Source organism: Oncorhynchus mykiss, chromosome 13 (genome assembly GCF_057628025.1).
Source record: "Oncorhynchus mykiss isolate SJ-2025 chromosome 13, ASM5762802v1, whole genome shotgun sequence".
Classification (NCBI taxonomy): domain Eukaryota; kingdom Metazoa; phylum Chordata; class Actinopteri; order Salmoniformes; family Salmonidae; genus Oncorhynchus; species Oncorhynchus mykiss.
In genome coordinates, this window is record NC_143034.1 from 12,035,001 (window position 1) to 12,050,000 (window position 15,000).

Consider the following 15,000-nt stretch of genomic DNA (forward strand, 5'->3'; position numbering starts at 1 on the left):
AGTCTCACTGCTTTACTAGAATGATACATTATAACTAGTCTCACTGCTTTACTAGAATAATACATTATAACTAGTCTCACTGCTTTACTAGAATGATACATTATAACTAGTCTCACTGCTTTACTAGAATGATACATTATAACTAGTCTCACTGCTTTACTAGAATGATACATTATAACTAGTCTCACTGCTTTACTAGAATGATACATTATAACTAGTCTCACTGCTTTACTAGAATGACACATTATAACTAGTCTCACTGCTTCACTAGAATGATACATTATAACTAGTCTCACTGCTTTACTAGAATGATACATTATAACTAGTCTCACTGCTTTACTAGAATGATACATTATAACTAGTCTTCCTGCTTTACTAGAATGATACATTATAACTAGTCTCACTGCTTTACTAGAATGATACATTATAACTAGTCTCACTGCTTTACTAGAATGATACATCATAACTAGTCTTCCTGCTTTACTAGAATGATACATTATAACTAGTCTCACTGCTTTACTAGAATGATACACTATAACTAGTCTTCCTGCTTTACTAGAATGATACATTATAACTAGTCTTCCTGCTTTACTAGAATGATACATTATAACTAGTCTCACTGCTTTACTAGAATGATACATTATAACTAGTCTCACTGCTTTACTAGAATGATACATTATAACTAGTCTCACTGCTTTACTAGAATGATACATTATAACTAGTCTCCCTGCTTTACTAGAATGATACATTATAACTAGTCTCACTGCTTCACTAGAATGATACATTATAACTAGTCTCACTGCTTTACTAGAATGATACATTATAACTAGTCTCACTGCTTTACTAGAATGATACATTATAACTAGTCTCCCTGCTTTACTAGAATGATACATTATAACTAGTCTCACTGCTTTACTAGAATGATACATTATAACTAGTCTCACTGCTTTACTAGAATGATACATTATAACTAGTCTTTCACTGCTTTACTAGAATGATACATTATAACTAGTCTCACTGCTTTACTAGAATGATACATTATAACTAGTCTCACTGCTTTACTAGAATTATACATTATAACTAGTCTCACTGCTTTACTAGAATGATACATTATAACTAGTCTCACTGCTTTACTAGAATGATACATTATAACTAGTCTCACTGCTTTACTAGAATGATACATTATAACTAGTCTCCCTGCTTTACTAGAATGATACATTATAACTAGTCTCACTGCTTTACTAGAATGATACATTATAACTAGTCTCACTGCTTTACTAGAATGATACATTATAACTAGTCTCACTGCTTTACTAGAATGATACATTATAACTAGTCTCACTGCTTTACTAGAATTATACATTATAACTAGTCTCACTGCTTTACTAGAATGATACATCATAACTAGTCTTGATACATTATAACTAGTCTCACTGCTTTACTAGAATGATACATCATAACTAGTCTTCCTGCTTTACTAGAATGATACATTATAACTAGTCTCACTGCTTTACTAGAATTATACATTATAACTAGTCTCACTGCTTTACTAGAATGATACATCATAACTAGTCTTGATACATTATAACTAGTCTCACTGCTTTACTAGAATGATACATCATAACTAGTCTTCCTGCTTTACTAGAATGATACATTATAACTAGTCTCACTGCTTTACTAGAATGATACATTATAACTAGTCTCACTTCTTTACTAGAATGATACATTATAACTAGCCTCACTGCTTTACTAGAATGATACATTATAACTACTCTCACTGCTTTACTAGAATGATACATTATAACTAGTCTCACTGCTTTACTAGAATGATAAATTATAACTAGTCTCCCTGCTTTACTAGAATGATACATCATAACTAGTCTCCCTGCTTTACCAGAATGATACATCATAACTAGTCTCCCTGCTTTACCAGAATGATACATCATAACTAGTCTCCCTGCTTTACTAGAATGATACATTATAACTAGTCTCCCTGCTTTACTAGAATGATACATCATAACTAGTCTTGATACATTATAACTAGTCTCCCTGCTTTACTAGAATGACACATCATAACTAGTCTTGATACATTATAACTAGTCTCCCTGCTTTACTAGAATGATACATCATAACTAGTCTTGATACATTATAACTAGTCTCACTGCTTTACTAGAATTATACATCATAACTAGTCTTGATACATTATAACTAGTCTCCCTGCTTTACCAGAATGATACATTATAACTAGTCTTGATACATTATAACTAGTCTCCCTGCTTTACCAGAATGACACATTATAACTAGTCTTTCACTGCTGGAATGATACATTATAACTAGTCTCACTGCTTTACTAGAATGATACATCATAACTAGTCTTGATACATTATAACTAGTCTCCCTGCTTTACCAGAATGATACATTATAACTAGTCTCACTGCTTTACTAGAATGATACATCATAACTAGTCTTGATACATTATAACTAGTCTCCCTGCTTTACTAGAATGATACATCATAACTAGTCTTGATACATTATAACTAGTCTCCCTGCTTTACCAGAATGGTACATTATAACTAGTCTCACTGCTTTACTAGAATGATACATCATAACTAGTCTTGATACATTATAACTATTCTCCCTGCTTTACTAGAATGATACATCATAACTAGTCTTGATACATTATAACTAGTCTCCCTGCTTTACTAGAATGATACATTATAACTAGTCTCACTGCTTTACTAGAATGATACATTATAACTAGTCTCCCTGCTTTACCAGAATGACACATTATAACTACTCTCACTGCTTTACTAGAATGATACATTATAACTAGTCTTCCTGCTTTACTAGAATGATACATTATAACTAGTCTCACTGCTTTACAAGAATGATACATTATAACTAGTCTCCCTGCTTTACCAGAATGACACATTATAACTAGTCTCCCTGCTTTACCAGAATGATACATTATAACTAGTCTCACTGCTTTACTAGAATGATACATCATAACTAGTCTTGATACATTATAACTAGTCTCCCTGCTTTACTAGAATGATACATTATAACTAGTCTCACTGCTTTACTAGAATGATACATTATAACTAGTCTCCCTGCTTTACCAGAATGACACATTATAACTAGTCTCCCTGCTTTACTAGAATGATACATTATAACTAGTCTCCCTGCTTTACCAGAATGACACATTATAACTAGTCTCCCTGCTTTACTAGAATGATACATTATAACTAGTCTCCCTGCTTTACCAGAATGACACATTATAACTAGTCTCCCTGCTTTACCAGAATGATACATTATAACTAGTCTTCCTGCTTTACTAGAATGATACATTATAACTAGTCTCACTGCTTTACTAGAATGATACATTATAACTAGTCTCCCTGCTTTACCAGAATGATACATTATAACTAGTCTCCCTGCTTTACTAGAATGATACATTATAACTAGTCTCCCTGCTTTACTAGAATGATACATTATAACTAGTCTCCCTGCTTTACCAGAATGACACATTATAACTAGTCTCCCTGCTTTACTAGAATGATACATTATAACTAGTCTCCCTGCTTTACCAGAATGACACATTATAACTAGTCTCCCTGCTTTACCAGAATGATACATTATAACTAGTCTCCCTGCTTTACCAGAATGATACATTATAACTAGTCTCCCTGCTTTACCAGAATGATACATCATAACTAGTCTCCCTGCTTTACCAGAATGACACATTATAACTAGTCTCCCTGCTTTACCAGAATGATACATTATAACTAGTCTCCCTGCTTTACTAGAATGATACATTATAACTAGTCTCCCTGCTTTACTAGAATGATACATTATAACTAGTCTCCCTGCTTTACTAGAATGATACATTATAACTAGTCTCACTGCTTTACTAGAATGATACATTATAACTAGTCTCACTGCTTTACTAGAATGACACATTATAACTAGTCTCACTGCTTTACTAGAATGATACATTATAACTAGTCTCCCTGCTTTACTAGAATGATACATTATAACTAGTCTCACTGCTTTACCAGAATGATACATTATAACTAGTCTCACTGCTTTACTAGAATGATACATTATAACTAGTCTCACTGCTTTACCAGAATGATACATCATAACTAGTCTCCCTGCTTTACTAGAATGATACATTATAACTAGTCTCCCTGCTTTACTAGAATGATACATTATAACTAGTCTCACTGCTTTACCAGAATGATACATTATAACTAGTCTCCCTGCTTTACCAGAATGATACATCATAACTAGTCTCCCTGCTTTACCAGAATGACACATTATAACTAGTCTCCCTGCTTTACTAGAATGATACATTATAACTAGTCTCACTGCTTTACTAGAATGACACATTATAACTAGTCTCCCTGCTTTACTAGAATGACACATTATAACTAGTCTCCCTGCTTTACTAGAATGACACATTATAACTAGTCTCCCTGCTTTACTAGAATGATACATTATAACTAGTCTCCCTGCTTTACTAGAATGATACATTATAACTAGTCTCCCTGCTTTACTAGAATGATACATTATAACTAGTCTCCCTGCTTTACTAGAATGATACATTATAACTAGTCTCCCTGCTTTACTAGAATGACACATTATAACTAGTCTCACTGCTTTACTAGAATGATACATTATAACTAGTCTCACTGCTTTACTAGAATGATACATTATAACTAGTCTCCCTGCTTTACTAGAATGATACATTATAACTAGTCTCCCTGCTTTACTAGAATGATACATTATAACTAGTCTCACTGCTTTACTAGAATGATACATCATAACTAGTCTTCCTGCTTTACTAGAATGATACATTATAACTAGTCTCCCTGCTTTACTAGAATGATACATTATAACTAGTCTCACTGCTTTACTAGAATGATACATTATAACTAGTCTCACTGCTTTACTAGAATGATACATTATAACTAGTCTCACTGCTTTACTAGAATGATACATTATAACTAGTCTCACTGCTTTACTAGAATGATACATTATAACTAGTCTCACTGCTTTACTAGAATGATACATTATAACTAGTCTCCCTGCTTTACCAGAATGATACATTATAACTAGTCTCACTGCTTTACTAGAATGATACATTATAACTAGTCTCACTGCTTTACTAGAATGATACATTATAACTAGTCTCACTGCTTTACTAGAATGACACATTATAACTAGTCTCACTGCTTTACTAGAATGATACATTATAACTAGTCTCCCTGCTTTACTAGAATGATACATTATAACTAGTCTCCCTGCTTTACTAGAATGATACATTATAACTAGTCTCACTGCTTTACTAGAATGATACATTATAACTAGTCTCACTGCTTTACTAGAATGATACATTATAACTAGTCTCACTGCTTTACTAGAATGATACATTATAACTAGTCTCCCTGCTTTACTAGAATGATACATTATAACTAGTCTCCCTGCTTTACTAGAATGATACATTATAACTAGTCTCCCTGCTTTACTAGAATGACACATTATAACTAGTCTCCCTGCTTTACTAGAATGATACATTATAACTAGTCTCCCTGCTTTACTAGAATGATACATTATAACTAGTCTCCCTGCTTTACTAGAATGATACATTATAACTAGTCTCCCTGCTTTACTAGAATGACACATTATAACTAGTCTCCCTGCTTTACTAGAATGATACATTATAACTAGTCTCCCTGCTTTACTAGAATGATACATTATAACTAGTCTCCCTGCTTTACTAGAATGATACATTATAACTAGTCTCCCTGCTTTACTAGAATGATACATTATAACTAGTCTCACTGCTTTACTAGAATGATACATTATAACTAGTCTCACTGCTTTACTAGAATGATACATTATAACTAGTCTCCCTGCTTTACTAGAATGATACATTATAACTAGTCTCACTGCTTTACTAGAATGATACATTATAACTAGTCTCACTGCTTTACTAGAATGATACATTATAACTAGTCTCCCTGCTTTACTAGAATGATACATTATAACTAGTCTCCCTGCTTTACCAGAATGATACATTATAACTAGTCTCCCTGCTTTACTAGAATGATACATTATAACTAGTCTCACTGCTTTACTAGAATGATACATTATAACTAGTCTCCCTGCTTTACTAGAATGATACATTATAACTAGTCTCCCTGCTTTACCAGAATGATACATTATAACTAGTCTCCCTGCTTTACTAGAATGATACATTATAACTAGTCTCCCTGCTTTACTAGAATGATACATTATAACTAGTCTCCCTGCTTTACTAGAATGATACATTATAACTAGTCTCCCTGCTTTACCAGAATGATACATTATAACTAGTCTCACTGCTTTACTAGAATGACACATTATAACTAGTCTCACTGCTTTACTAGAATGATACATTATAACTAGTCTCACTGCTTTACTAGAATGACACATTATAACTAGTCTCACTGCTTTACTAGAATGATACATTATAACTAGTCTTGATACATTATAACTAGTCTCACTGCTTTACTAGAATGATACATTATAACTAGTCTCCCTGCTTTACTAGAATGATACATTATAACTAGTCTCCCTGCTTTACTAGAATGATACATTATAACTAGTCTCACTGCTTTACTAGAATGATACATTATAACTAGTCTCCCTGCTTTACCAGAATGACACATTATAACTAGTCTCCCTGCTTTACTAGAATGATACATTATAACTAGTCTCACTGCTTTACTAGAATGATACATTATAACTAGTCTCACTGCTTTACTAGAATGATACATTATAACTAGTCTCACTGCTTTACTAGAATGACACATTATAACTAGTCTCCCTGCTTTACTAGAATGATACATTATAACTAGTCTCACTGCTTTACTAGAATGACACATTATAACTAGTCTCACTGCTTTACTAGAATGATACATTATAACTAGTCTCACTGCTTTACTAGAATGACACATTATAACTAGTCTCCCTGCTTTACTAGAATGATACATTATAACTAGTCTCCCTGCTTTACTAGAATGATACATTATAACTAGTCTCCCTGCTTTACCAGAATGATACATTATAACTAGTCTCACTGCTTTACTAGAATGATACATTATAACTAGTCTCACTGCTTTACTAGAATGATACATTATAACTAGTCTCACTGCTTTACTAGAATGATACATTATAACTAGTCTCACTGCTTTACTAGAATGACACATTATAACTAGTCTCCCTGCTTTACTAGAATGATACATTATAACTAGTCTCACTGCTTTACTAGAATGATACATTATAACTAGTCTCACTGCTTTACTAGAATGATACATTATAACTAGTCTCACTGCTTTACTAGAATGACACATTATAACTAGTCTCACTGCTTTACTAGAATGACACATTATAACTAGTCTCCCTGCTTTACTAGAATGATACATTATAACTAGTCTCACTGCTTTACTAGAATGACACATTATAACTAGTCTCACTGCTTTACTAGAATGATACATTATAACTAGTCTCACTGCTTTACTAGAATGACACATTATAACTAGTCTCCCTGCTTTACTAGAATGATACATTATAACTAGTCTCCCTGCTTTACTAGAATGATACATTATAACTAGTCTCCCTGCTTTACCAGAATGATACATTATAACTAGTCTCACTGCTTTACTAGAATGATACATTATAACTAGTCTCACTGCTTTACTAGAATGATACATTATAACTAGTCTCACTGCTTTACTAGAATGATACATTATAACTAGTCTCACTGCTTTACTAGAATGACACATTATAACTAGTCTCCCTGCTTTACTAGAATGATACATTATAACTAGTCTCACTGCTTTACTAGAATGATACATTATAACTAGTCTCACTGCTTTACTAGAATGATACATTATAACTAGTCTCACTGCTTTACTAGAATGACACATTATAACTAGTCTCACTGCTTTACTAGAATGACACATTATAACTAGTCTCCCTGCTTTACTAGAATGATACATTATAACTAGTCTCCCTGCTTTACTAGAATGATACATCATAACTAGTCTTCCTGCTTTACTAGAATGATACATTATAACTAGTCTCACTGCTTTACTAGAATGATACATTATAACTAGTCTCCCTGCTTTACTAGAATGATACATTATAACTAGTCTCCCTGCTTTACCAGAATGATACATCATAACTAGTCTCACTGCTTTACTAGAATGATACATTATAACTAGTCTCCCTGCTTTACCAGAATGATACATTATAACTAGTCTCACTGCTTTACTAGAATGATACATTATAACTAGTCTTGATACATTATAACTAGTCTCCCTGCTTTACTAGAATGATACATCATAACTAGTCTTCCTGCTTTACTAGAATGATACATCATAACTAGTCTTCCTGCTTTACTAGAATGATACATCATAACTAGTCTTCCTGCTTTACTAGAATGATACATTATAACTAGTCTTCCTGCTTTACTAGAATGATACATCATAACTAGTCTTCCTGCTTTACTAGAATGATACATTATAACTAGTCTCACTGCTTTACTAGAATGATACATTATAACTAGTCTCCCTGCTTTACTAGAATGATACATTATAACTAGTCTCCCTGCTTTACCAGAATGATACATTATAACTAGTCTCACAGCTTTACTAGAATGATACATTATAACTAGTCTCCCTGCTTTACTAGAATGATACATTATAACTAGTCTCCCTGCTTTACCAGAATGATACATTATAACTAGTCTCACTGCTTTACTAGAATGATACATTATAACTAGTCTCACTGCTTTACTAGAATGATACATTATAACTAGTCTCACTGCTTTACTAGAATGATACATTATAACTAGTCTCACTGCTTTACTAGAATGACACATTATAACTAGTCTCCCTGCTTTACTAGAATGATACATTATAACTAGTCTCACTGCTTTACTAGAATGATACATTATAACTAGTCTCACTGCTTTACTAGAATGATACATTATAACTAGTCCCACTGCTTTACTAGAATGACACATTATAACTAGTCTCACTGCTTTACTAGAATGACACATTATAACTAGTCTCCCTGCTTTACTAGAATGATACATTATAACTAGTCTCCCTGCTTTACTAGAATGATACATTATAACTAGTCTCACTGCTTTACCAGAATGATACATTATAACTAGTCTCACTGCTTTACTAGAATGATACATTATAACTAGTCTCCCTGCTTTACTAGAATGATACATTATAACTAGTCTCACTGCTTCACTAGAATGATACATTATAACTAGTCTCACTGCTTTACTAGAATGATACATTATAACTAGTCCCACTGCTTTACTAGAATGACACATTATAACTAGTCTCACTGCTTTACTAGAATGACACATTATAACTAGTCTCCCTGCTTTACTAGAATGATACATTATAACTAGTCTCCCTGCTTTACTAGAATGATACATTATAACTAGTCTCACTGCTTTACCAGAATGATACATTATAACTAGTCTCACTGCTTTACTAGAATGATACATTATAACTAGTCTCCCTGCTTTACTAGAATGATACATTATAACTAGTCTCACTGCTTCACTAGAATGATACATTATAACTAGTCTCACTGCTTTACTAGAATGATACATTATAACTAGTCTCACTGCTTTACTAGAATGATACATCATAACTAGTCTTCCTGCTTTACTAGAATGATACATTATAACTAGTCTCACTGCTTTACTAGAATGATACATTATAACTAGTCTCACTGCTTTACTAGAATGATACATTATAACTAGTCTCACTGCTTTACTAGAATGATACATTATAACTAGTCTCCCTGCTTTACTAGAATGATACATTATAACTAGTCTCACTGCTTTACTAGAATGATACATTATAACTAGTCTCACTGCTTTACTAGAATGATACATTATAACTAGTCTCACTGCTTTACTAGAATGACACATTATAACTAGTCTTCCTGCTTTACTAGAATGATACATTATAACTAGTCTTCCTGCTTTACTAGAATGATACATCATAACTAGTCTCACTGCTTTACTAGAATGATACATTATAACTAGTCTCCCTGCTTTACCAGAATGATACATCATAACTAGTCTCACTGCTTTACTAGAATGATACATTATAACTAGTCTCCCTGCTTTACTAGAATGATACATTATAACTAGTCTCCCTGCTTTACTAGAATGATACATTATAACTAGTCTCACTGCTTTACTAGAATGACACATTATAACTAGTCTCACTGCTTTACTAGAATGATACATTATAACTAGTCTCACTGCTTTACCAGAATGATACATTATAACTAGTCTCCCTGCTTTACTAGAATGATACATTATAACTAGTCTCCCTGCTTTACTAGAATGATACATTATAACTAGTCTCCCTGCTTTACCAGAATGATACATTATAACTAGTCTCCCTGCTTTACTAGAATGATACATTATAACTAGTCTCACTGCTTTACTAGAATGATACATTATAACTAGTCTCCCTGCTTTACTAGAATGATACATTATAACTAGTCTCCCTGCTTTACTAGAATGATACATTATAACTAGTCTCACTGCTTCACTAGAATGATACATTATAACTAGTCTCACTGCTTTACTAGAATGATACATTATAACTAGTCTCACTGCTTTACTAGAATGATACATTATAACTAGTCTCCCTGCTTTACCAGAATGATACATTATAACTAGTCTCACTGCTTTACTAGAATGATACATTATAACTAGTCTCACTGCTTTACTAGAATGATACATTATAACTAGTCTCACTGCTTTACTAGAATGATACATTATAACTAGTCTCACTGCTTTACCAGAATGATACATTATAACTAGTCTCACTGCTTTACTAGAATGATACATTATAACTAGTCTCACTGCTTCACTAGAATGATACATTATAACTAGTCTCACTGCTTTACCAGAATGATACATTATAACTAGTCTCACTGCTTTACCAGAATGATACATTATAACTAGTCTCACTGCTTTACTAGAATGATACATTATAACTAGTCTCACTGCTTTACTAGAATGATACATTATAACTAGTCTCACTGCTTTACTAGAATGATACATTATAACTAGTCTCACTGCTTTACTAGAATGATACATTATAACTAGTCTCACTGCTTTACTAGAATGATACATTATAACTAGTCTCCCTGCTTTACTAGAATGATACATTATAACTAGTCTTTCACTGCTTTACTAGAATGATACATTATAACTAGTCTCACTGCTTTACTAGAATGATACATTATAACTAGTCTCACTGCTTTACTAGAATGATACATTATAACTAGTCTCACTGCTTTACTAGAATGATACATTATAACTAGTCTCCCTGCTTTACTAGAATGATACATTATAACTAGTCTCACTGCTTTACTAGAATGATACATTATAACTAGTCTCCCTGCTTTACTAGAATGATACATTATAACTAGTCTCACTGCTTTACTAGAATGATACATTATAACTAGTCTCCCTGCTTTACTAGAATGATACATTATAACTAGTCTCACTGCTTTACTAGAATGATACATTATAACTAGTCTCCCTGCTTTACTAGAATGATACATTATAACTAGTCTCCCTGCTTTACTAGAATGATACATTATAACTAGTCTCCCTGCTTTACTAGAATGATACATTATAACTAGTCTCCCTGCTTTACTAGAATGATACATTATAACTAGTCTCCCTGCTTTACTAGAATGATACATTATAACTAGTCTCACTGCTTTACTAGAATGATACATTATAACTAGTCTCACTGCTTTACTAGAATGATACATTATAACTAGTCTCCCTGCTTTACTAGAATGATACATTATAACTAGTCTCACTGCTTTACTAGAATGATACATTATAACTAGTCTCACTGCTTTACTAGAATGATACATTATAACTAGTCTCACTGCTTTACTAGAATGATACATTATAACTAGTCTCCCTGCTTTACTAGAATGATACATTATAACTAGTCTCACTGCTTTACTAGAATGATACATTATAACTAGTCTCACTGCTTTACTAGAATGATACATTATAACTAGTCTCACTGCTTTACCAGAATGATACATTTTATATTTGACCCTTTGTTTAACTTTTCCAATACTTTTGAAAATACTTTTAAACAGCTGAATTCATATATTTTTGTCTTCCTGGGAAATGACCGTTTCCAGGAAGTGACGTCATAATGATTGAGACAGCAAACTACGGACGCACGGACGATAAGATCTGTGACGCGGACCAATTTCAGATGGAGAACACACAGTGTTACCTCCCAGACGCACTCAAGATCATGGCCCAGAGGTGTGTATGTGTGTAACAGTGGTTCGGTTCTCAGCACTGTTTTCATTGAAGCCCCAATCAATACTACTACTCTCTCTCCCCCTCTCCCTCCCTCCCTATCTCCCTTCTCCCTCTCTCCCGCTCTCTCTCCCTCCTCTCTCCCTCCTCTCTCCCTCTCTCCCTCTCTCCCTTCTCTCTCCCTCTCTCCCCCCTCCCTCCCTCTCTCCCTCTTGCTCTCTCTCTCTCCCTCCCTCCCTCTCTCTCTCTCTCTCTCTCTCTCTCTCTCTCTCTCTCTCCCTCCCAATCTCCTCCCTCCTATCTTCCTCCTCCCTCTCTCCCGCTCTCTCTCCCTCCTCTCTCCCTCTCTCCCTCTCTCCTTCGTCCCTCCTACCTCCTCCCCCTCTCTCTCTCCCTCCTACATCTCTGTCTCTCTAGGTGTAACAACAGGACCCAGTGTGTAGTGATAGCAGGAGTAGATGTGTTTCCAGACCCCTGTCCTGGTACATACAAATACCTGGAGATACAGTATGAATGTGTTCCTTACAGTAAGTACACACACACACTCACAAATGCACACACACACACTCACACAGAAACACACCATACACACACACACATAAACACACACACACACATTCACACACATAATCACACACACACACACACACACTCACACATACACGTACACACAGACACACTGAGCTCTAACTCTGTTTTATTACAGATTTACCAGCGAGGAACAATTGCTGATTTATTATTTGACTGTGTGTGTTTTATTTTTAAAAAACAGCAACAACTTTCTTCTTTTTCAGCTTTATTTTGTCCATCATGAAAAACTCCACTGTTTTCTCCACAGGAGGAGAGAGGAAGGAGGGATGGATGGAGGGAGGAGGGATGGATAGAGAGTGGAGGGAGGAGGGAGGGAGGAGGGATGGATGGAGAGTGGAGGGAGGAGGGATGGATGGAGAGTGGAGGGAGGAGGGAGGGAGGGAGGAAGGAGGGATGGATGGAGAGTGGAGGGAGGAGGGAGGGAGGAGGGATGGATGGAGAGTGGAGGGAGGGAGGAGGGATGGATGGAGGAGGGAGGAAGGAGGGATGGATGGATTGAGAGATTGAGAGGGAGGAAGGAGGGATGAAGGAGAGTGGAGGGATGATGGGAAGGAGAGTGGAGGGAGAAATGGAAGGAGAGTGGAGGGAGGGATGGAAGGAGAGTGGAGGGAGGGATGGAAGGAGAGTGGAGGGAGGGATGGAAGGAGAGCGGAGGAAGGGATGGAAGGAGAGTGGAGGGAGGGATGGAGGGAGAGTGGAGGGAGGGATGGAAGGAGAGTGGAGGGAGGGATGGAAGGAGAGTGGAGGGAGGGATGGAAGGAGAGTGGAGGGAGGGATGGAAGGAGAGTGGAGGGTGGGATAGAAGGAGAGTGGAGGGAGGGATGGAAGGAGAGTGGAGGGATGATGGAAGGAGAGTGGAGGGAGGAGGGAGGGAGGAGGGATGGATGGAGAGTGGAGGGAGGAGGGAGGGAGGAGGGATGGATGGAGAGTGGAGGGAGGAGGGAGGGGGAGGGATGGATGGAGGAGGGAGGAAGGAGGGATGGATGGATTGAGAGATTGAGAGGGAGGAAAGGAGGGATGAAGGAGAGTGAGGGATGATGGGCGAGTGAGGGATGATGGGAAGGAGAGTGGAGGGAGAAATGGAAGGAGAGTGGAGGGAGGGATGGAAGAAGAGTGGAGGGAGGGATGGAAGGAGAGTGGAGGGAGGGATGGAAGGAGAGTGGAGGGAGGGATGGTGGGAGAGTGGAGGGAGGGAGGGATGGAAGGGAGAGTGGAGGGAGGGATGGAAGGAGAGTGGAGGGAGGGATGGAAGGAGAGTGGAGGGAGGGATGGAAGGAGAGTGGAGGGTGGATAGAAGGAGAGTGGAGGGAGGGATGGAAGGAGAGTGGAGGGATGATGGAAGGAGAGTGGAGGGAGGAATGGAAGGAGAGTGGAGGGAGGGATGGAAGGAGAGTGGATGGAGGGATAGAGGAGAGGGAGGGAGGGATGGAAGGAGAATGGAGGGAGGGATGGAAGGAGAGTGGAGGGAGGGATGGAAGGAGAGTGGGAGGGATGGTGGGATAAAGGAGGGATGGAAGGAGGAGTGGAGGGCGGGATGGAAGGAGAGTGGAGGGAGGGATGGAAGGAGAGTGGAGGGAGGGATGGAAGGAAGGAGAGTGGAGGGAGGGATGGAGGGAGAGTGGAGGGAGGAATGGAAGGAGAGTGGAGGGAGGGTATTTGATAAGCTGTGGAATGGATGGAAGGAGAGTGGAGGGAGGGATGGAAGGAGAGTGGAGGGAGGGTCTTTGATTAGCTGTGGAATGGATGAAGGAGATTGGAGGGAGGAATGGAAGGAGAGGGGAGGGAGGGTCTTTGATTAAGCTGTGGAATGGATGGAAGGAGAGTGGAGGGAGGGATGGAAGGTGAGTGGAGGGAGGGTCTTTGATTAAGCTGTGCAATGGATGGATGGAAAGTCCCAAACGTAACTTTTATTTTCTACGATCTCAGTTTTCTCTTTCTTCCCCTCATCCTCTGACTTCTCTTTCTCTCTCTCCTTCTTTTCCTCCGATGCCAGTAGAAGTGGACCA

At 36.5% G+C, this 15,000-nt stretch overlaps 1 protein-coding gene across 1 annotated transcript in view; it reads left to right on the top strand.

The window, feature by feature from the left end:
* LOC118940259 (adhesion G protein-coupled receptor L1) overlaps window positions 1–15,000 on the top strand; it is a 91,768-nt gene that overhangs the window by 31,904 nt on the left and 44,864 nt on the right. The window contains 2 exon segments of the mRNA XM_090195137.1: window positions 12,277–12,406; window positions 12,821–12,930. Of these exon segments, the coding sequence (XP_090051263.1) occupies window positions 12,277–12,406; window positions 12,821–12,930 (240 nt within the window).